We start from the raw sequence: 20,929 nt of genomic DNA, 5'->3' as shown, positions 1-20,929 counted from the left end.
CTAGCAATTTTGAAAACACTAACTTAGCAGTACATAATAGACAATTCTTCTTATTTGGCAAAAGTCAATCCATTATAAATAAGAAAACTGGGGATTATATTATGAATATAAACAAGTGTTTTATTATGCAAAAGTCAATCCATTGTAATGTTATTCTAACTGTTTATATTTTGGTTAGAAAATTTATTGATATAATCGTTTCTCTATTTGGGATATCATATATTTTTATTTGATGAAATTTTATTAATACGATAAGTAGATTTGTTTTAAAAAAAAATTATAAAAAAAAAAAAATCTAGCACTTGTGCATGTACTGGACTCTTCATGAATTGTAGATGAAAAAAAGGAAAAAAACAAGGAGACTTTGTGGCTGCGATCCCATCCACGTATGATGTGGACCCTTGATCTTGAAATCCACGTGTAGTAGCGATCAATAAATGTTTGAGGGGGAAATTAAGTAGCCGCAGCTTTGACTCATATTGGCTACATACGATGAGTTGCAACCATAAAGAAGTAGGAAAAGGTCCTTGTCTACTTCTCTTTTACTCTTTGCTTGATTGAAAATTTGATACTACGTACTACAAGAGAGGACTCACGGAACAAAGCTATGTTTTTTTCTGCTTTTAACCTGAAATTAAATTTTTTCTCATTGATGGTAAAAAAAATAATGTTGCTTTCTCCAAAACCAGAAAAGTTTCAAAGAATCACATGCCTTTTGCGGATGGCCATACAAAATGTGTATATATAACTATTCCAACCTCTTTTATTTTTTTCAGATCTACAAGGCTCCAACCATGATCACCTCCCACATTGATGACCAGCTCTCCAATCCACGTTTGGCGACATTACCTCATCAAAACAATCAGGCGGACCATGCAAACGCACCCTTGCTACTCCAACCAGCAAATGCAACATCAAAATCCCTGCTCTTCGATGAACTACGACATTTTCGAATAAGTCTCAAGTGGTGCGCCCTCGATCACTCCACTTGCACAGCAAAATTCATTTCATATTTCACATTCATATTCTTCACCATTATCGTTCCCATCATAAGCTCTCTCTGTATTAAAGTTCCATCCGATGATCCCATATCTTTCAACAACCTGGTGCAGTTTCCTGAGTCTGGCTTGGCTCTAATAGCTTTCTTGACCCTATCCCGTTTCTTTAGAAGGTATAGTCTGCGCCAGCTCTTGTTCCTCGATGGGCTGCAAGACGATTCTTCGTTTGTCAGACGGGGATATTCTCGGGAGCTTGACAAGGCTTTTCGGTATCTTGCATGCATTCTACTGCCATCCTTTCTTGTGGAATTAGCACACAAAATCATATTCTTCTCTACAGTGAAAATATCATTACCTTATCTGAGTTCAGGTGTGCCGTTGAATTCTACCATCTTTGTGTTGGTTTTGGCATCGTGGGTTTACAGGACAGGTGTTTTCCTGTTGGTTTGCGTTCTATTTCGGCTGACTTGTGAGCTCCAGATACTTAGATTTGAGGGACTTCATAAATGGTTCGACGGATGCGGATCGGATGCTAGTGTCATATTTAGGGAGCATGTTAGGATTAAGAAACAGTTGTCTGTTACGAGCCACAGATATCGATTCTTTATAATTACTTGTTTGGTTACAATTACCGTTACTCAATTAGGAGCATTGTTGCTGGTTCTGGCATTCACGTCTGACAAAACCTTCATCAATTCAGGAGGGCTTGTGGTATGTTCGGTCTTCCTAATTAAATTTGTCAAAGAAACTGTATTTGCAATAATATGGAAGATGACAATGTGTAAACTCAACTTAATTACCACGCAATCATAGGACTTGAATAAACTGTACATCTTTTTTAGGATGGAGTTTCGCTCACTTTATTAATGCAGTGTCAAACTCTAAACTTAACATAAATAAATCAAATATGCTTCATTTGAGACTTGGGCAATCATCCCTAAAAGGTTCCTTTTATCAAACATTATATGTGTGTATATGTACAGAGTCTACAGATGCTTGAGTTGATATATCGAGTTTTATTATGATGGGAGAATGCAGATATGTTCAGTGGTTCAGTTAAGTGGCTTCTTCTTGTGCTTATTGGGAGCAGCTAGAATCACACATAGAGCTCAAGGCATTGTGTCCATAGCAACCAGATGGAATATGATCCTGACATCTTCATCCGCCAGATCAGACCAAGGGAAATGCAGTGTCCCGGAGATTGATAAAACTCTCGTCTCTGAATCTGCTGTTATTGGTGCCGATTCATCAGAAATTTTGGTCTCAATTTCCTCACAGTATCCATCGTCTTTCCAGACTAGGCAGGCTTTTGGTAAGTAATAACTCTATCCCTTCCTTTGGTTAACTGCACATCACAGTGTTAATTATAATGTTCTCGGTGCAGTGGCATATTTGCAACACAACAACGGAGGAATCACACTGTTCGGATTTGCACTCGACCGCGGATTGCTTCACACGCTCTTTGCGTTTGAGTTCTCATTAGTGCTGTGGATTTTGAGTAAAGTGGTAGTTCTGTCTTGAACAAGTCCCTTTTTTTAAATAAATAGAAGTCACAGTACAAACAGAGAAGACATATATAAAGCTTTCCATCCACCTCATAATGTATCATCTCATGCAATTACAAATCTATTAGCATATTCATACGCATTTTATCTTTAATTTTCCCTCCTAGTCCTGCATGTGATTTTGCTTTCGTTGGTTACGGGCCACAAGTTAATACTTTGGCGGGCTTCCATGTTAAACTCAAGTATGAGTAACCTACTAGAAGTTGTCAACAGCTCTCATGAAAATAGCATAAGCAGAGAAGGCCACCTGCTTCCTGGATTACTCACTTGGGTTTTCAACAACGATGTTGACTGGTGAGGTTATTCCCAGACTCACAATTTTATAGGTTAAATGCTCGTGATCAAGCATACAAAATTCGGGCTTATCCCCTTGTATTTGTTCATAGAATTATCAGTTGGAATGGTGAATGGATCTCGTATTCCTAATGACCTTTTTCCTAATTTAGAAATTCCTAAAAGAGATGAGAGTTGATTCCTACTCAACCAATCATAGAGCTAGACAGCAACAGTTAATTCCATTAGTTCTAGTCAAGATAGCTACAAAAGCCCACCAGTACTGTGAAAGCTAAATTTAACGAGATTCAGCAGCTAGTCACTTGCTTGGGCAAGGTGAGGATATTGGTTAAGGATGTTTACAATATCTCCAAGGCGAGCAATAATCTTGTCCCCTTGACCTCTTACAAAATCTGTGGCCCCAAAGTCTGCTACCTCAGGAAGGTTGGTTTGAACCATAGCATGAATCAATTCTGCATTCTCTCGCAGCCTCTCCACCATCATATGCTCCATTTCTTCTGCAGCAGTCATCTTCTTTTTTTGCATGTAGTCATTTTTAGGCTTCTCTTCCATAAGAGTCTTCTGAGGCATCTCTTCTGCATGGATATTCTGAGGCTTTTCCTTTTCACAGCACATCTGAGGATTTTCTTCCTTCAAACTATTCTGAGGCTCCTCTTCAGTATGGACTTCCAGATGTGGTTCCTTTCTGCAGCAATTCTGAGGCTTTTCTCCCAGTAGGGTTCTAAGTTTTTTTTTGGACCCTAATAAACACAACAATATAATAAAAGCGGTGCCTTAACCTTTAACACTACAGGTACTGAAAAGCAGCTTTATTGTTCTACTCTGAATCTCTGATAGGTTCAATCACAATCATCAGCAAGTATAATTACATAAATTACTTATTCTACAAGATAAATGGTTCAAGAAACTTGAGCAGTTATGCTAAGTTGCTGACACGTCTCTTCAGTCTCCATAATTTCTTGCCATTTCAATTTTTTTTCTTATTAATTTTTATTTTATGCACTAAAGTCTCATAACACTTGAACATTATATTACACAGTTCCCAGTAACCATATTTTAAGCTTTCATGGTTTAGAGCCCCCCACTGTTTCCATCCACATCAGTTGCACAAAAATATACTCTCACAAATGTTTACTGCCAAGAGAACCAAAAATTGTAGATAGCCCATTCAAGCAACAAAAAAAGGGCACATATCACATGGAAAAATTAAAGTAAACTGAACAAGAAATGTAGAGGCTCTGCATCTATTATAGTTTTTCATACAACCCTGCTTATGTTTGAATCATAAGAAACTCAAAATGATGTATACTCTATGAAGAAGAATGTAGAACTTTTAATTTTTCACCCCAAAACCAGGAAAATGAGCTGTAAATGGCAACAAATTTCACGTTTGATTCCAACAAGATAAAATCCAAATCGTAAAATTTAAGAAGCATGACATGATACTAGAAGAAATTATCATCAAAAGTAGCTCTAATTTCCATATTATAACCAGAATTTAAAAACCCAGCATAAGGAGCTGTCTTGGACAATTATATGTTGATGGAGATCCAACAATACATTAGAGATTTAAAGAGCTCCAAGTATAAAATAGCAAATAAATTTTTCATTTTCTGAATATTCAAAACAGCAACATTACGGAGTCCTAGAAATTAAGCACTCGACTTTGGTATTCAGATGGACAACAAGTACACAAATGCAATAAAATGGAGGGCATCATTCATGTTTATTTATAAATAAATATATAAGAATAGAAAGATAAGAGAAATTCACATGCTTATTCATGATTGTGTTACCACAATGATTTTCTAACTTTAGCAAATGAGCAAGTTGATTAAAATCATAAATATGAAGTAGATTGGTAAGAAGAAAAGTATACCAAGTTTTGCGATTACACCAAGCAGGTCAGCCTGTGCTTCCGTATCAGTATCTGGATCAGTATCGGGGCAGTTCTTCTGTGCCCTTACATAATCGTCAATAGCTTTGAAGAGCTCCTCATCAAAATTCTCTGGAAGTCCTAATTGTTTTCTCTTTTCACAACCCAAAAAGCAATAAGAATCGGTCTTGGACTTGGAATCCCATTGTTTGATCTGGTTGTACTCAGCCAGCAAGGAATTCCACTTGCTCCTACACTGATTAGCAGTGCGTGGTACATCCAACACAGTACAATTTTCCACTATAATTTTCCATTTCTGGTAGGAAGACAGAACTCTTAAACAATCTCCTTCAACAGCAGCAATCTCGTTAACAAGAATGAGTGCTTCCTTAGTGGTCCAGTCTGGGGCTACCTGAGAACGCGTAGTACGGGGAGCACCCGCATCGCATGATTTCTTACTACTATCTTCCACTCCCTTCTTACGCTTCGTGCCTTTCTTTTGAAACTCGTTGGTAGCTTCTGTCGCTTCCATCTGTAAACCAAAAGAAGATTAAACCTTCGACTGGGATCTGTATTTTTTTATTTTTTTGGTAAGCACTGGAATCTGTATTTTGATACATTACACCTAGAATTCAAATATTTTATTCCTTGTTCTTCTACTTTCCCATTCAATTAAAATAAAATAGAGATCCAATTTTGATTTTGACCCTTAAACACATATACCCCCCTCAAAAAAAATGCAACTACATTAAGTTTATGAGAAATACCTGGTTTGAGAGAAACACGCAATTCTACCTTCTGGGTGATCCCCATTTATGCTGTTTTATAGTCCTAGACTTGGTCTTTGCACCTTGCTCCTCAGTACCCGCCACCAACCATGCCTGCTAAATTCGGCCCATCGTACTTTGGATTTGGATCAGCAGGTCAACCATATTTTTATTGGGCTCCATCGGGCATTTTGAGTGGACTATACTTTAGGCCTTGTGTCATACCTCAAATATATATTTTTTTATAAGAAATTGTAAATAATTTTGTTAATTATTTTTAGAATAATATTTTATATTACTGATTTTTAATTTAATAATATTTCACGTGTTCTTATTAAATTTTAAAGTTCAAATTTATAGTAATGATCAAATATATTATAATAGTATGTTTTAGTTAGGAATGGTAATGGATTGGGTATTTTCGAAAATTAATCCGATTGAATTTTAATAGAACAAGTTTAAATAGTTATAATTATATTTAAAACATATTTATATTTAAAAAATAATATTAATTACGAGTTTCAATTTTATTTATAGAGTCATCTAAATTCGTTTATATAAATAATTAATTTAATATAAAAATATTTATTTTATGATAATATTTATATTTTTTAAAAATATTAAAATTTTTAAATAAAAATTATTTATGAAAATTTTTTTATATAAATTATTAATTAAAATATATAAGATTTTTTTTATAATAATAATCAGATTTATAGCGAATTAAAATAATTTAAATTAATTTTTAATTGAATTTAAATATTATTAATATAAATCGAGTTTAATTCTAAGTAATCTATTTATATCCATATAGTATGAGAGTGTGCTGAATTTTACTTTTAACTTAATATGATATATGTTTGAATTTAATAAAGTTGTGATTTGATTCATAAATTTAGATTAAACTTGATAAATATTAAATTAAAAACACATAAATTAAAAAAACCTTATTTAACTAATGATAAAATTTTTAAACTTTAAATTTTAATTTATTAGTGTTTAATAATTTTTCATTAAATTGAACATGAATTTTAAAATATTTTAAACACTCTTTCAAAAGATAATTCTATATTTATTTTCATATGAATTAAAAATGTAATTGATATAATAATTAAAACAATATATTTAGTATTGTGCCTCATTATCTGTACCATACTAATTTATGATTAAATCGTTATTGTAATTACTAAATAACTTTTTCAATGAAAATTCAATAGAGATATATAAATAAATTATTTTATTAAAATCATGTGATTCATAAATTAGATTTTTTTTTATTTTGAAAAGGTGAAAAATATTATTAACTCAAAGTGATTAAAGAAACTATATGAGAAGGAGAGATATGAACTCAAACTCCCTCAAAATGAGTAGGGAACGATAAAAAATAAAATATTTATTTCACATTTAAATTTATAAATTTAAATTTGACATAAATAAATTAGGATGAATAGTTTTTTTTTTTTTTTTTTAAATGCTGGTCCAACCACTACTCAACGAGGCTATATAAGTAAACAGCTAATCACACCCCACAAATAAGAGCAAAAGAGAAGCCCAATACCTAATAAAAAAAATTCTAGATCCAGTAGCAATATGAAACCCATTCACCACCTGCTTCACACTGGACAAGGCAAGAATTCTAAGGAAAATCTAAAAAACCAACAACCTTAAGAAGGTGGCAACAATTGACCGTTAAAGAAACTCCAGAAACTCCATAGATGTTTTTCTGCTAGATCTCAACACCTTAATCGAGCCAAAGACCCTACCATTACGTAGCTTTTAGAAATCCATGTGAAAAGATGCAAATTCAAAAGAACCAGGAAAAATTAAGTTTCTTAAATAATACTTAGCTATGCAATAAAATTTAGGAATGCAATAAAATTTAGGAGGTGTCAGTGACACGCTAACTTCTTATACCCTTGAGTTTTTTTGCACTTATCAAAAAAAAAAAAATCATAATTGGCTAATGTGTCCACATACATTGAACCTGAGATGTGTTTATGGGCACCACACACTTCGTAACTTGCAGCAGCTTGCATTTGAAGCTGCAACACGAAAATTAATAAGAGCTAAGACTATGCTTAGGTTCATTGCATCTGGACACTTGACTAGTCCACGTTCTGATTAAAATGAAAATATATAACATCATGCTCTAATTATATAAAAATATATAATATCATTTTAAAACAATGAAGTACTAAATAAAAATATTTTTTATAAAGGATTTATCTAATAATTCTACTAGAATAATAAACTTTTATGAATAAACAATTGCATTTATGAATTTTTAATAAATTTAATATTTAAAAAAAATAAAAATAGAAAAGAATTTCTCCGCCTCCCGGTGTGGCATGATAAATAGCCTCATTCACGAGCTCGCCAATTCCCTGGAAACCAGGATAAAGCACGGAGACTTGGGGAGGAATAAAAGAAAGAGAGAATCCTCAAATCTAAGCTAAACCTTCATCGTTTAGCTTTTATTTCTCTCTTTCCTTACTCTCTTTGTCTCTCATTACCTTTGAAGACGGTTTTATTTCTCTCTTTCTTTACTCTCTTTGTCTCTCATTACCTTCACCGTCTTCAATATTTCAGCTTTCTCCTCCAGATCGGCTAATATCATCCAATTCCTTTTAGGGGCGCTCCTCGATCTTCTTGTAAGAAACTCAACCTTTCCCAATCTTTCTTTTTCCTGCTTCAAATTCATCTTTATTTTTGTTTCCTGCGATGTCTTTCATTCAAACAATGTTGGATGATTATATATATATATATATATATATATATATATTTTTTTTTTTTTTTTCTTATCCTTCTCTTTTTCCTGGATCTGCATACTCGTTTTCACTTCCTGTTGGTTGCTGGCATTAGAGGGGGATAGAAAAGAATAGAAACATTTTCCTTTCATGTTGTGCAGCATTTGTGAAAGTTAAAGCAATTTTCTTATGAGGAAGTTTAATGACTTTCTGCTTATTCTATGATGAACCCAGCCTGGTTGCAAAAGGTTCAGTTTGTTTTATGATTGCATCTCTAATGCTACGTAAATTTATTATTTCTGAAAATACTGAGATTCTACACATTTATGGTGTAGAAATGTACGGCCTATGATGGGGAACCTTGGATAGGACTCAAGGGTTCCCTTTGATTGGGATAAGTGAAATCAGTCTCCAGAATATTTGAATTTACCATGATTTGAGCTCTATTTGTACATTGTTTTGATATATAACAAGGTAGTTTCTACAAGTAGTGCCAACTTGCTGCATAAATTATTAGCTTCCACTGGTATGCATATATTTTTGGAATTCTGAAATCATTTTGAAACTTCAATTCCTCAGGGGTCACATAAATATGGTTTTCTGGGTTTTTGGCTATGGCTCATTGGTGTGGAACCCTGGATTTGAATACGATGAGAAAGTTATAGGCTTCATCAAGGATTATAGGCGTGTATTTGATCTTGGTACGTTTCTTATGAGCATACATCAATTCAATTTATGTTCTTTTTTCTTTTCTTTTTTTTTTTTTTTTTGGATTTTTATGGTAGCTGTTCTACTTCACACTTCAAAATCATCAATTTTTATGGACATCTTCTGTATGCCAGCTTGCATTGATCACAGAGGTACACCTGATCGTCCTGCAAGAACTTGCACATTGGAAAACATTGAGGGAGCTGTTTGCGTAAGTAGATCATATTAGAAATGAGACGAATTTGTTAGTCCCTTGTTATTGCTATGTTTGTGAGTATTAAATTATTACCTTTACTTCCCTAGTTTTTATTCTTATTTCTGGTCTTCCCTTTTACAGTGGGGTGCTGCTTACTGTGTTCGTGGAGGAGCTGAAAAGGAAAGAGTGGCAATGGAGGTAAACTTTTTGTTGCTTCTCCAATTTCAATCTTGTTTTGATAAGAAATGCTTAGCTAGTGATGAATGACATTGAAGGAGAAATTCATCGCTCGTTGGATGTGAAGAGTGACAATGTGCATTTTGCTGATTAGAACAAACGATAATGAAGTCTATAACCTCATAGTTTTTGGATTAGTTATGTTTATTTGCATCTTATTGATATTCATTGTCACATGAATGCTGACTGATGCATTATGCTTTATGCAGTATCTGGAGCGGAGAGAATGTGAATATGATAAAAAATCCCTTGTCGACTTTTACAAGGTGCGTTGATGTATTGTCTTATTGAAATCGCATGCCTTTAAAACGTAATGTCAATTCAGATGTGTATGCTTGTACTTTTATCCGTGCTGTTTTTATTTATAGTATTCTCTCTCAATATAGGATGCGGATCCCTCAGAGCCTGCTATAACAGGAGTTATAGTGTATGTTTACTTCTTGGAATCCATTAATTCATTCCATTGTTTCATAATAATAGACAGTAACATGACAGCACATGTGCAGTTTCACTTCCACTCCGGATAAAATATCAAACAAGTACTACTTGGGACCTGCCCCCTTGGATGAAATGGCCCGGTAATTTGGTTGGCGTATTTTAGTTTCTTTGAGACTTTATTGTTAAATTTTGCGTTAAGAGTTTATCCTTAAGCTAACACTCATTTATCCTATTTACTCTTTTCAGGCAAATTGCAACCGCGTATGGACCATGCGGGAACAACAGAGACTATCTGTTCCTTCTGGAGAAAGCCATGCATGATATTGGTAAGATTCTTTCGTAATATGGAGCATAAATAGATAAAATTAATCGCATCCTCAAGTTTTAGTTTGTTCCGATGCTTGAGCACGAATTACTGAAGTTTGGGCATTATGTAAATAGGTCATGAGGATGACATGGTGATTGAGCTAGCGAATGAAGTAAGGAAGGTACTTGGAATTGTAGGAAACGAGATTTTCAAGGAGATGCTGGCTGGTCCGGCGCTTAAATCGCATATGGCATCTCTTCAACTGCGTCCACTTCCTGAAGCCATGGCCCTGGACTCCTAGAAAAAAAAAGAAAAAAAGACAAATAATTGAACACAACAAAGCAGAGCTTAACTAACTTGATTAACGCTTCTGGAGAATCTTTGTCTGCTTTCCCTAATCTACCAAAACATCTTTACCATTGGTTTGGGTTAGCAATCTATCCAGTTTACAATATACTTCTCTAACCTTACCTAGTGGAGCGCGCAAAACATTCATTTTAATGGAACTGATTAACAGTCGAGATGTTACTTTTGAATTTTGAATGATGCTACGTTATCATCTGAATGGTTTAGCTGTTTCTAATTAATTGATTGATGGTTTTATTATTTTTTATTTGGATAAAAGTAATAATATAAATTTATCTTTAAATTCAATTTTTACGTTGATATAAAAATATTGGAAAGTGGTAATATATAAAAATAATTATATGCTTGTGATGACCGCTGAATTCCTTCACCCCGGACCAGGGGCTTGACCACAGCCCAAGGCCCATGACGTAGAGGCCCACACACCTGATACATATAACAATCATGGCTCATCCAACCTTCAAGGCCGGACTCGACCCATCTTCCTCACTCAAACTGGCCCGGCCCGCACGAAGCAGGCCCTCTCCACTCAGGCTTAGCATCCGGCCCAACTCTCAGCTCAGTCCAGGATCCAGAATGATATTCACCAGACGGCCTGGCAGATCCGCTCGAACGTACGCATGAGGAGAATCAGAGGCCGTTATGCATGGAGCAGGCGGCTGATACCCTAGTACCTCCAAATCCGGATGGCAGAGACGCGTGGCCCAATCCTGGAGAAACCTTTACACGTCACCAGCAAGCAAGATAATGTATAAAAGAGGAGACCCCTCCTCAGAAAACTTAAGCCTTATTCAGTAATACAAAACCCTTGTAAAACCTTATTCCATTGGATCTCAGACCATCAATTGGCGCCGTCTGTGGGAAACGAAGGAGATCTTTTCATCACCGGAGTTTTCACTTTCAAAACCCACTGAGATCCACGATGGCAAACCACCAAGACAGTAACCTTAATATTCCAAATGACCTGAGTTCTGCCCAAGATGGGCAGCAGTTCTCCTTTTCTAGCCCTACAACGTTGAATAACCAAACACCTATTTCTCTTAATCCCTCGCCAAGCCTGGCAGGGAATACTCCCACCATGACCCTGTCTAACCAAGACATTCAAACCATGGCTCTCCAGCTACAAACCACTGCTCACTGGTTGGGCCAGATAATGCAACAAAGGGGACTTAGCACCCCAGTAAACGCACTCCCAGTAGTGGAGGAACCCAGAACCGATGAACCCCAACCTACCTCTGCCCGCCTCCGAACTAACAACCACGATGCCGGAGAAGAGGAAGAACCGGAGGCCCGAATTCATGGGCGAAGGGCAAGAGAGTTGATAGAAAATGAAGAGGTGAACGACTATTCTGCCGAAACAACCAGAGAAACGGGAACTGAAACAGAGGAGGAAGAATGCAGTTTGGGCAAAAGATCCAGCCCGGAAGACGAGAAAATGAACCAAAAGCTGAAAAGGTTGAAGGAGCAGCTCCTAGCCGAGCTAGGTAAGAAAGATCAGAGTCAAACCTCCTTGCCTACTTCTTCTCCCTTCTCAAAGTTAATGCAGCAGGAGACCGTTCCCAAAAAGTTTATGATGCCGCCGATGGCGGCCTATAATGGAGCTGGTAACCCGAGAGAGCACGTCATGAACTACAAGACCTTCATGGAGTTACAAACCCTGTCAGATGCTCTGATGTGCAAGGTGTTCCCAACAACGCTCTCGGGACCAGCGAGGGCATGGTTCAACAGCCTGGAGGCCGGAAGCATTCAAAGTTTCGGAGATCTGGCCACTCGCTTCATTAGCCGGTTCGTAGTTGGGGTGCCTGCAGATAGGAAGACGAGTTATTTGGAAACAGTGAGACAAAAAGCTGGTGAATCCCTCAGAGAGTATGTCGCCCGTTTCAATACGGAGGCCCTGCAGATCCCCGAGCTTGACGAAGGAAGGGCGGTAGAGGCCATGCAGAAGGGAACAACCTCTGCCGAGTTCTTCGGTTCACTAAGCAGGAAACCTCCGACCTCACTGGCCGAGTTGATGAAGAGGGCGGAAAAGTATACAAGGCAGGATGACGCCTTAGTAACGAGTAGATTTGCCAAAAGGGCGGAAGGAAAAGAAAAAGCCCCGGAGGAGGGGAGGTCGGAGAAGCACGAGAAGAAGCATGGAAAGAGGCCTGAACCATACAAGCAGGCCTGGGAAAGAAGGGATCACAGGCCTCCTCCTCCTCGGATTCTCGAACCAAGAACGTTCCCTCCTTGGGTCCCGGAGAAACCGACTCCATTAAATGCGTCTAGAGCCGAGGTGCTCATGGCTGTCCAAAATAAAGAGTTTCTCCAGTGGCCCCAACCTTTGAAGTCGGAAGCAGATCAGATTAATCCTGATAAGTATTGTCAGTATCACCGAACGCATGGCCACGACACAAATAACTGTTTTCAGTTAATCGCAGAGATTGAAAGATTGATGAAAAGGGGGCATCTCAAAAATTTTGTGAAGAAACCGGAGGGGCAGAGGCCTCAACCCGGTCCGGCAGCCCAGATGCCCAGGAGAACTGGAACGGGGCCAGTGAACGATGGGTCCAGTGGGACTATTAATATGATCGTTGGAGGAACTGGAGGACGGATGAACCGTCGAGGAAAGAAGAGAAACCGGGAAGGGGAGACCTGACTTTAAGAAACCTAGAAGCTACTGGAAAAAGAGCAGCTGCAGGCAAACTAGCACCGACCTGGGAAGGTCCATTCAAGGTGACAAAAGTGGTTAAGCCCGGGGTATACCGAATTGAAGATATGCAAGGAAACCCCGAGCCCCATGCTTGGAACATCCAGCACTTAAAAAGGTATTTTCCTTGAAATATTTGTAAAGAAAAAACATCGTATTTTGACAAATGTGAATAAATAAAAATTGTTTATACAATGTGATTATCTTTGTGAAAAAACATCTTTCATGATAAAGAAAAGAACAGGGCTCAGAAAGATCCCTCGCAAACAAGACCTCAGTTAGGCACAAAAACCAGCTGAGATGACGAAGCGACAGTAAGGCCAATGAGCCTGAATTTTGTACAAAAAACCGGCGAGGCCCCGAGGTCGTCCCGGAAATTCAAAGACAAAACAGGATCCCGTAAGATCTCCTGGAAACAAAAAAACCGGCGAGGCCCCGAGGTCGTCCCGGAAATTCAAAGACAAAACAGGATCCCGTAAGATCTCCTGGAAACAAAAAACGGGCGAGGCCCCGAGGTCGTCCCGGAAATTCAAAGACAAAACAGGATCCCGTAAGATCTCCTGGAAACAAAAAAACCGGCGAGGCCCCGAGGTCGTCCCGGAAATTCAAAGACAAAACAGGATCCCGTAAGATCTCCTGGAAACAAAAAACCGGCGAGGCCCCGAGGTCGTCCCGGAAATTCAAAGACAAAACAGGATCCCGTAAGATCTCCTGGAAACAAAAAATCGGCGAGGCCCCGAGGTCGTCCCGGAAATTCAAAGACAAAACAGGATCCCGTAAGATCTCCTGGAAATAAAAAAACCGGCGAGGCCCCGAGGTCGTCCCGGAAATTCAAAGACAAAACAGGATCCCATAAGATCTCCTGGAAACAAAAAACCGGCGAGGCCCCGAGGTCGTCCCGGAAATTCAAAGACAAAACAGGATCCCGTAAGATCTCCTGGAAACAAAAAACCGGCGAGGCCCCGAGGTCGTCCCGGGAATTCAAAGACAAAACAGGATCCCGTAAGATCTCCTGGAAACAAAAAACCGGCGAGGCCCCGAGGTCGTCCCGGAAATTCAAAGACAAAACAGGATCCCGTAAGATCTCCTGGAAACAAAAAACCGGCGAGGCCCCGAGGTCGTCCCGGAAATTCAAAAAAAAAAAAAAAAAAAAAAAAGAAGGAGGACCGAGCGCCCAGCTCGACCAGACTTATATTCTTACGCAACTCAAGGTCGAGCTCCCAGCTCGGACTGATGATTCGCAAAGGCCCAAGACCGAGCTCTCAACTCGGGTAGACTTATATCCTCAAAGGATCCAGATACGAAGGCCAAAAAGAACGGCCGAGCTCCCTCCATAGCAGGACGCATAAATGAAGATATCCTTAGAAGGATAAAAAAGGCTATAATCAAAGCCTAAATCAGTTTATCTGAAATAAATATACGAAGTCACAGCGCAGAAAGCAGGACTAAAAGCCAAAAACTGACATGATAATTGTCATTAAAAAGGTACGAGACTTGATCTCCCAAATCATCAGCTAAGAGCTGAGCTCGCAAATTCAGAGCTCCTAAATGAAAATATATAGTTTACATCACAAATACGAAGAGTAGAGATAAATGTCAAGAAATATGAAAAACAAGAAAGAAACTAATATTGCATTACTGACTATTACAATTTATTTCTCCGGCGAGGAAGGAGGATAAATAGTCCTTAAAGGACTTACATCAGTAAGTACACCCTCGCCTGCATTATCTCTATTTACAGCCATCCCCGAAGGAAGCTCGGTGTCCCTGGGGCCAGAGCTCTCAACATTAATAGTAGGGGCCACTTCTGACCTAGGGTGGAGGCCGTCTTTCTCAGAATCAAGATCATCTTCCTCTGACCCTACCTCAGATTCCTCTGACGAAGACTCAGATGGCCGGTCTATGTTCCTCCGAGAATCTCCTCGGGGAAAAGGGCAATCATCCTCCCCGTATAGCACTGACTCGCCATCTGAGTCCACTTCGCGCCTCCGAAGCTCGGCCAAAGGAACATCAGGAGCCTGTCTAGCTTCTCTTAAACCGCGATTGTAGTCAGTTACATACATGCGGTAGGCCTTATCAAGGATAGCCTTTTTCATCTCACCAGAAGCTTTATACTCATCAAGGTGTTCTTCACAAGCCTCGGCCACAAATTCCTTAAACTCAGAAGAGTCTTTGTAGTCCTGAAGATGAGCTTCACAGGCCTGATCAATTTTAACCTTCAGCTCATCAGACTCCTGATACTCCGCTATATACTGTTCACGCTTCAGCTGAACCTTCCCTTCGGCATACTTTACCACCTCAAGCAGGGCTAAACATTTACGTTCCAAAACCCTGACTTCATTTTTCAGCTGTTGTTGGCGAAGGTTGAACTCTTCAGCCGATGAAGACAGATCTTTGATACGTTCAGAACTTGTGCCCAATTCCTGCTCAAGGACCTCCACCCGGGCTAGGGCACTTTCCTTCTGAGCCTTCACCTCACTCAGGTGAGCTTGAAGCCCCTCAAAATCAGCCTTTAAGGCCTCATGTTGGCGCTGGACCTCGGCTTTTTGGCCAACAGCCTCATCCCTCTCCTGAAGGGCCGTTGTCATAGAGGACAGCTGTTTTACAACCTCTACACAACGAGCTTCCACTTCAGCTGCCCTCTCATCAGACTCCTGGAGAACCCTGCGAGTACGAGACAGCTCTGATTCCAGGGATTTGCTATGCTCCGCCGCCTCAACCGCTCTGTCCTCAGCTCTTTTAGAGGTTTCCAGTGCAGAATGTAACTCCACCTGGAGAGACTGGATCTGCTCCCGAGCGGCTACCAGGTGGCCCCTCGCGTCGCTGCTGGCAGTCAGGTTTTCATCGCGACGCACTTCTTCGATCCGGCGGTCCACGGACTCCCGGAGAGAGAGGTCACGGGCATCCACCTCCATAACCAGGCCTAACATCTAGTACGGAAGAACAATTGTCAAGAAAAGAAACAAAGCAAACTCAAAGAGAAGTGAAAAGAAAAAATAACTTACCATCAGAAGCATTTCTCCAATCGTAGATCCGAGCTCCTCACGAGAGCGAGATTGGAAGGACACCTGCTCCTTGGTAGAACTGGCCAAGTGACCAGTCAAGGCCAGAAGACGGGGATCCGAAGCCTCTGTTATCCCGCCGAACATCCGCTCCCGGAGAAGTGCGGCAACAGCAGAGGCCGGAGATTCAGAGGAAATGCTTGACAGGTCCCGAATGCTGTCAGTAGGGGACGACGAAGGAACAGAAGGAACACCCTTCCCCTTCCCAATGGTAGAAAGAGGTAGAGAAGGACCCGCAGCAGCCTTGGATTTCTTCCGAGCAGGAGATGGGACAGGCGTTCCAGAAGGGGTCGGACGCTTGCCTCCAGTCTTTGAGGGGACACCCTCAGATCCCTCAGGCTCAGTCCTCACAGGGGCAGGGGCACCTTCACCAGAAACCTCCGGGCTTTGATCCTCTAGGAGGACGATCTCCATCCCTGTCCCAGAGGCCGCCTTACCTTCAACAGGGGACTTAAATTTCCCCCCTAACACCTCCTCAGTAGAATGGACGGCACCCTGCCCCACTTGTTCAGTAGCTTGGGTCTGCTCCACAACAGCTAGGGAAGTTTCCCTCACGACCTCTGAGGTTGAGCTCGACCCGCCATGGCCAGATGTCCGAGCTGATTTAATGCTGCGAGAGCTCGGCTTGGAAGTCCGCGAAGAGGCTTTGACAAGAGGTCAGCTGATCTTCTTGGAAGAAGCGGCCTGAGCCAGCTCTGCAGCAATCTCAGTTACAGAGCGCCCATCCCCAAAGGCGTCAAAAATTGCATGCATGTTCTCCCAAGACAGGTCAAAATTCTTGGGGAATTTGATGCTATCCATTCTAACCTCGGAAGCTGCGAGACACAAGAAGTTATAAAGAGTCAGCATACTTCCTGATATCATGAGCAAAGAAAAAAACAGAATAACCGAACAAAGCACTATACCCGTGTCCTGGATATCCCTAAGGTTTGACGCAGACATACACTTCTCGACATCATACTTCCTCTCAACGGAAGTCAGTCGAAGCAGCCCGACCTGCTCGATAAGACTCAATTCGGGCAGATCGTTGCAGCCCGGAAAGATCTCCCCCCACCTCAGGTCCACATCCCACGATCGGCAGGACCCTAATTTCAACTCCGCCACAAGGAAATTCTCTACCCATCCCTTTATAGAATCCTTGTAGCCCGTAAGAATAGACAGCCCATTACGGGGGGAAAAGTAATAGAAGTTTTGCTTCGCCCTAACCAGGCGGAAAAAAGTGACAAACAGACAGGCCGTAGGAGCGAAACCCCAACCCAGACAGATAGACTCGAAACAGGACATGAATAAAATGGAATTTGGGGACAACATTCGAGGAGTTACCCCAAAGTATTCAAAAACCTCAACAAAGAAGGGGGTAAAAGGAAGCGGTAGACCAAATTCTCTCTGCTTCAGGAAAAACACTATACTACAAACCTCTTGGGGATCTACTAAACCAGGAGGGCGAGGGTAAGGAAGAACTATCCTCTCATTTGGAAGAGGTGCTCGAATGAGATACAACGGAGTATCTAAAAGCCTCCGGGAAATGTGATTAGTTATGTTGGAAGGGGTAATATGCGACTCAAGGTCAAAAACATCAGGAAGCTTTAAACTTGCCATAGAAGAACAAGGAAGCGTACCTGAGAACACGATGGGATGAAAGAAGAGACGTAGAAGGAATTGCAGGAAGACAGAGAGCAACCAAGCGCTAGTTCTTCAAAGGACAGAAGGAATTCGAAAAGAAAGAAAGAAAGGCTATTATGAGGCAAAGCGTCGATACTGAACAGTTTTGTCTTGGAGCGGTGCGATCATTAATTGTTCTCGAAGTTTACCCTCTCGACGGTTAGGTAACAACCGGCGAGACGGTAAAGGGGCAAAAGGATGATCGCTGGGCTTCTTTACATCTATCAAGGGCCAAGTATACGATGACAGTCCATCATTTAAGAGCCCATTTGCCACCCACATAATACAGGCCCAACTCATCAGTCAGAGCAACTTAGCCTACTATTTTACCATCCCTATGGTAAATGCCGAGGAAACAGAGGGGCAAGTCATGAAAAGACTCAAAAGTACAAGCAAATGGGAGCATGATAAAGGTCAGACTTGCGCATTACTCAAAAAGTTATAAGATTTGACTTACCACTACTAAACAAAGGGTGGGAGATCGGAAAGAAGCGTCAAAAGCACCTCGGAGTCATACAAAGCTGAGAGCTTAGAGTCCAACTCATCAGAAGCCGAGCTCCGAGGTCGGATTAATCCAGCTCGGACAGCATGACTCGAGAGCTCGACCAGCTAAAGGAAACTCAGAGCTCATTTCACTAAGCAAAGACAGAACTCTCAGGTCGGTCAGTTCAGCTCGGACAACATGACCTGAGAGCCCGGACGGATGAAGGAGACTCAAAGCTCAATTCATCGAAATAAAGACCGAGCTCACAGGTCGGTCAGACAGTCCAGTTCGAAAACTTGAAAGCCCAGTTGACTAAGCGGATCCGGAGTTCAACTCATCAGAGCTCGCAGATAGGTTAGATTAGCTCGGGAAAAAGCAGGACAGAGCTCAGTTGGTTAAAATTATAAGGCGAGCAATCTGCAGTATTTCACACATGATAAAAAGAGAACAGCTTAAGCATGAGAGCAAAACAAGAACTTCATTAAAAGAAAAGCACATTACAGCACGTTACAAAGGCCTACACTACGGGATGAAAGACTATCCTTAAAGAATTTACATATCCAGATACTTCCTCATCTACGACTACCACCTACCCTATTATTCTAGTCTCCAGCTCGAAGGACTTCTCGTAGCTCGGAATGAGAGTTTCTCAGAAAAGGCCAAGATCTGTCTCGCTATTACAGGGGAACTGAACAAGTTGATTCCCATAAGCATTTCTCACTGTTCCCCTGGGCGAACGTCCGGTTACCCAAATGTGATGCACGGTACATTCGAACAAGCTCAGATATGGTATGCCGACCGTACACCACACATGAAAAACATAAGTCTTCGAGGCTATGGCCCCAAAGAGATCGTGAAGTACACATTCGAAAAAATCGCTGGAGACCTGACTGAGTGCAGCAGATCCCAGCCTCACGTAATACTGGTACTTCACACCAAAGAGAATAATAATACTGGTACTTCACATCAAAAGGAACAACGAGCTGAGCGCCGGCGCCATTCCCATTTATATCAAAAGAGGACAACAGGGGCATCGAGGAAATTCCCTTTTTCTCTGCGGAAAAAGGCGAAGTTAGAGCGAACCCCTCAACAGCCCAGACCTTCTCTGGAGCCCGGACAACAAGCAGAGGAGGAGGCCGGCCAGACGACCTGGGTAAAGCAGTTTCAGCAGCTTCCCGAATGGTCCCACCCTTCAGCTGCCATACCAGAAGGATCTTCAAAGCACCATCCAGACGCCTTAGAGGTAACATCAAATTTTCTAGAATTTTGAGCTGACCCATTTTTATTTCAGGAACTGCAAAAAGTTTCAAAACAGAGAAGTCAGAAACAGTCCTCCCTTAAGATGATAAGAGCAAAATCAAAACAAACCTCTGAGGCACAAGGCAATCTGTTTGAAGAAGGCGTCGAATAGACCTGCCACAGATAAAACAAGAATTTCTCATTTCAACAGAAGGCTCAAGAATGAAGAAAAGCTGGCGCTGATATATACTTGGAGCCTGTGGACTTAGTACGGGGCAGAGCTACACTAGACTCTAAGCCAGCGATATCAGATTCTTAAAAGGTATTCACGGAAAAGGAAAGAAAGGAGATGTCCAGATAATGATGACAAGAAAGTAAAGGCGGCAGAGGACAAGAAGAATAGAGAAAAGACAGAAAGGGGAAAGAGCAGATAGAATTCAGAAACTGCGCAACGACTGAAAGATGAAATGATGTTATTAAGGCACCTGAACCCGAACAGACGTGATCATAATAGTTCTTGGTATTCACCCCCTCGGCAGTTGGAGCAATAACTGCCGAGAAGGTGAAGGGGCAATTGATGACCGCTGAATTCCTTCACCCCGGACCAGGGGCTTGACCACAGCCCAAGGCCCATGACGTAGAGGCCCACACACCTGATACATATAACAATCATGGCTCATCCAACCTTCAAGGCCGGGCTCGACCCATCTTCCTCACTCAAACCGGCCCGGCCCGCACGAAGCAGGCCCTCTCCACTCAGGCTTAGCATCCGGCCCAACTCTCAGCCCAGTCCAGGATCCAGAATGATATTCACCAGACGGCCTGGCAGATCCGCTCGAACGTACGCATGAGGAGAATCAGAGGCCGTTATGCATGGAGCAGGCGGCTGATACCTTAGTACCTCCAAATCCGGATGGCAGAGACGCGTGGCCCAATCCTGGAGAAACCTTTACACGTCACCAGCAAGCAAGATAATGTATAAAAGAGGAGACCCCTCCTCAGAAAACTTAAGCCTTATTCAGTAATACAAAACCCTTGTAAAACCCTATTCCATTGGATCTCAGATCATCAGCTTGAATATTTTAGCCTTAGTCTAGGTGCGGACTCACACCAGAACTATTATACTTCTACCAATAACAATGGCCTTGTATATTAAAAACTAGTACAAATTAAAAGGTCCGAAGAGAAAGCAAATCCAAATCTTCGAACTGCAATTTCAACATTCTATAACCACATATCTCAGCATAGTTTTAGATCTGAAGACTACACGAGCTGGCTGGAGCATGGCAAAGGA

General features: G+C 40.8%; 3 protein-coding genes across 3 annotated transcripts; 2 read left to right on the top strand and 1 right to left on the bottom strand.

The window, feature by feature from the left end:
- The first annotated feature begins 654 nt into the window (after positions 1–654).
- LOC110604148 lies at positions 655–2,904 on the top strand. The gene is made up of 3 exons (XM_021742263.2): positions 655–1,709; positions 2,037–2,310; positions 2,383–2,904. The coding sequence occupies exons 1-3, from the start codon at positions 735–737 to the stop codon at positions 2,517–2,519; spliced, it is 1,386 nt and encodes a 461-aa protein (XP_021597955.2). The 5' UTR covers positions 655–734; the 3' UTR covers positions 2,520–2,904.
- Positions 2,905–3,053: 149 nt separating this feature from the next.
- On the bottom strand, positions 3,054–5,644 carry LOC110604149 (trihelix transcription factor ASR3). Its single transcript, XM_021742264.2, has 3 exons — positions 5,501–5,644; positions 4,737–5,265; positions 3,054–3,597 (listed from the first exon to the last, which is right to left on the bottom strand). Exons 2-3 carry the CDS (start codon positions 5,263–5,265, stop codon positions 3,152–3,154), a joined length of 975 nt encoding a protein of 324 aa, XP_021597956.1. The 5' UTR covers positions 5,501–5,644; the 3' UTR covers positions 3,054–3,151.
- Positions 5,645–7,871: 2,227 nt separating this feature from the next.
- LOC110603046 (gamma-glutamylcyclotransferase 2-2) lies at positions 7,872–10,698 on the top strand. Its single transcript, XM_021740700.2, has 9 exons — positions 7,872–8,151; positions 8,827–8,948; positions 9,090–9,166; positions 9,293–9,349; positions 9,598–9,654; positions 9,775–9,815; positions 9,895–9,966; positions 10,073–10,152; positions 10,268–10,698. The coding sequence occupies exons 2-9, from the start codon at positions 8,840–8,842 to the stop codon at positions 10,432–10,434; spliced, it is 660 nt and encodes a 219-aa protein (XP_021596392.1). The 5' UTR covers positions 7,872–8,151; positions 8,827–8,839; the 3' UTR covers positions 10,435–10,698.
- The last annotated feature ends 10,231 nt before the right edge of the window (positions 10,699–20,929 follow it).

This window comes from Manihot esculenta, chromosome 16 (genome assembly GCF_001659605.2).
Source record: "Manihot esculenta cultivar AM560-2 chromosome 16, M.esculenta_v8, whole genome shotgun sequence".
NCBI classification, from domain to species: Eukaryota; Viridiplantae; Streptophyta; class Magnoliopsida; order Malpighiales; family Euphorbiaceae; genus Manihot; species Manihot esculenta.
The sequence above is the reverse complement of the archived record's forward strand: the minus strand, read 5'-3'. Positions and strand labels throughout refer to the sequence as shown.

Coding starts and splice junctions, on each gene's coding strand:
- LOC110604148 (XM_021742263.2), top strand. CDS start 735: ATGTGTATATATAACTATTCCAACCTCTTTTATTTTTTTCAGATCTAC. Junction 1,710..2,036: donor TCAATTCAGGAGGGCTTGTG/GTATGTTCGGTC, acceptor GGGAGAATGCAG/ATATGTTCAGTGGTTCAGTT. Junction 2,311..2,382: donor CCAGACTAGGCAGGCTTTTG/GTAAGTAATAAC, acceptor TTCTCGGTGCAG/TGGCATATTTGCAACACAAC.
- LOC110604149 (XM_021742264.2), bottom strand. CDS start 5,265: ATGGAAGCGACAGAAGCTACCAACGAGTTTCAAAAGAAAGGCACGAAG. Junction 3,598..4,736: donor TGGTGTAATCGCAAAACTTG/GTATACTTTTCT, acceptor TGTGTTTATTAG/GGTCCAAAAAAAAACTTAGA.
- LOC110603046 (XM_021740700.2), top strand. CDS start 8,840: ATGGTTTTCTGGGTTTTTGGCTATGGCTCATTGGTGTGGAACCCTGGA. Junction 9,655..9,774: donor CCCTTGTCGACTTTTACAAG/GTGCGTTGATGT, acceptor CTCTCAATATAG/GATGCGGATCCCTCAGAGCC. Junction 9,967..10,072: donor CCCTTGGATGAAATGGCCCG/GTAATTTGGTTG, acceptor TACTCTTTTCAG/GCAAATTGCAACCGCGTATG.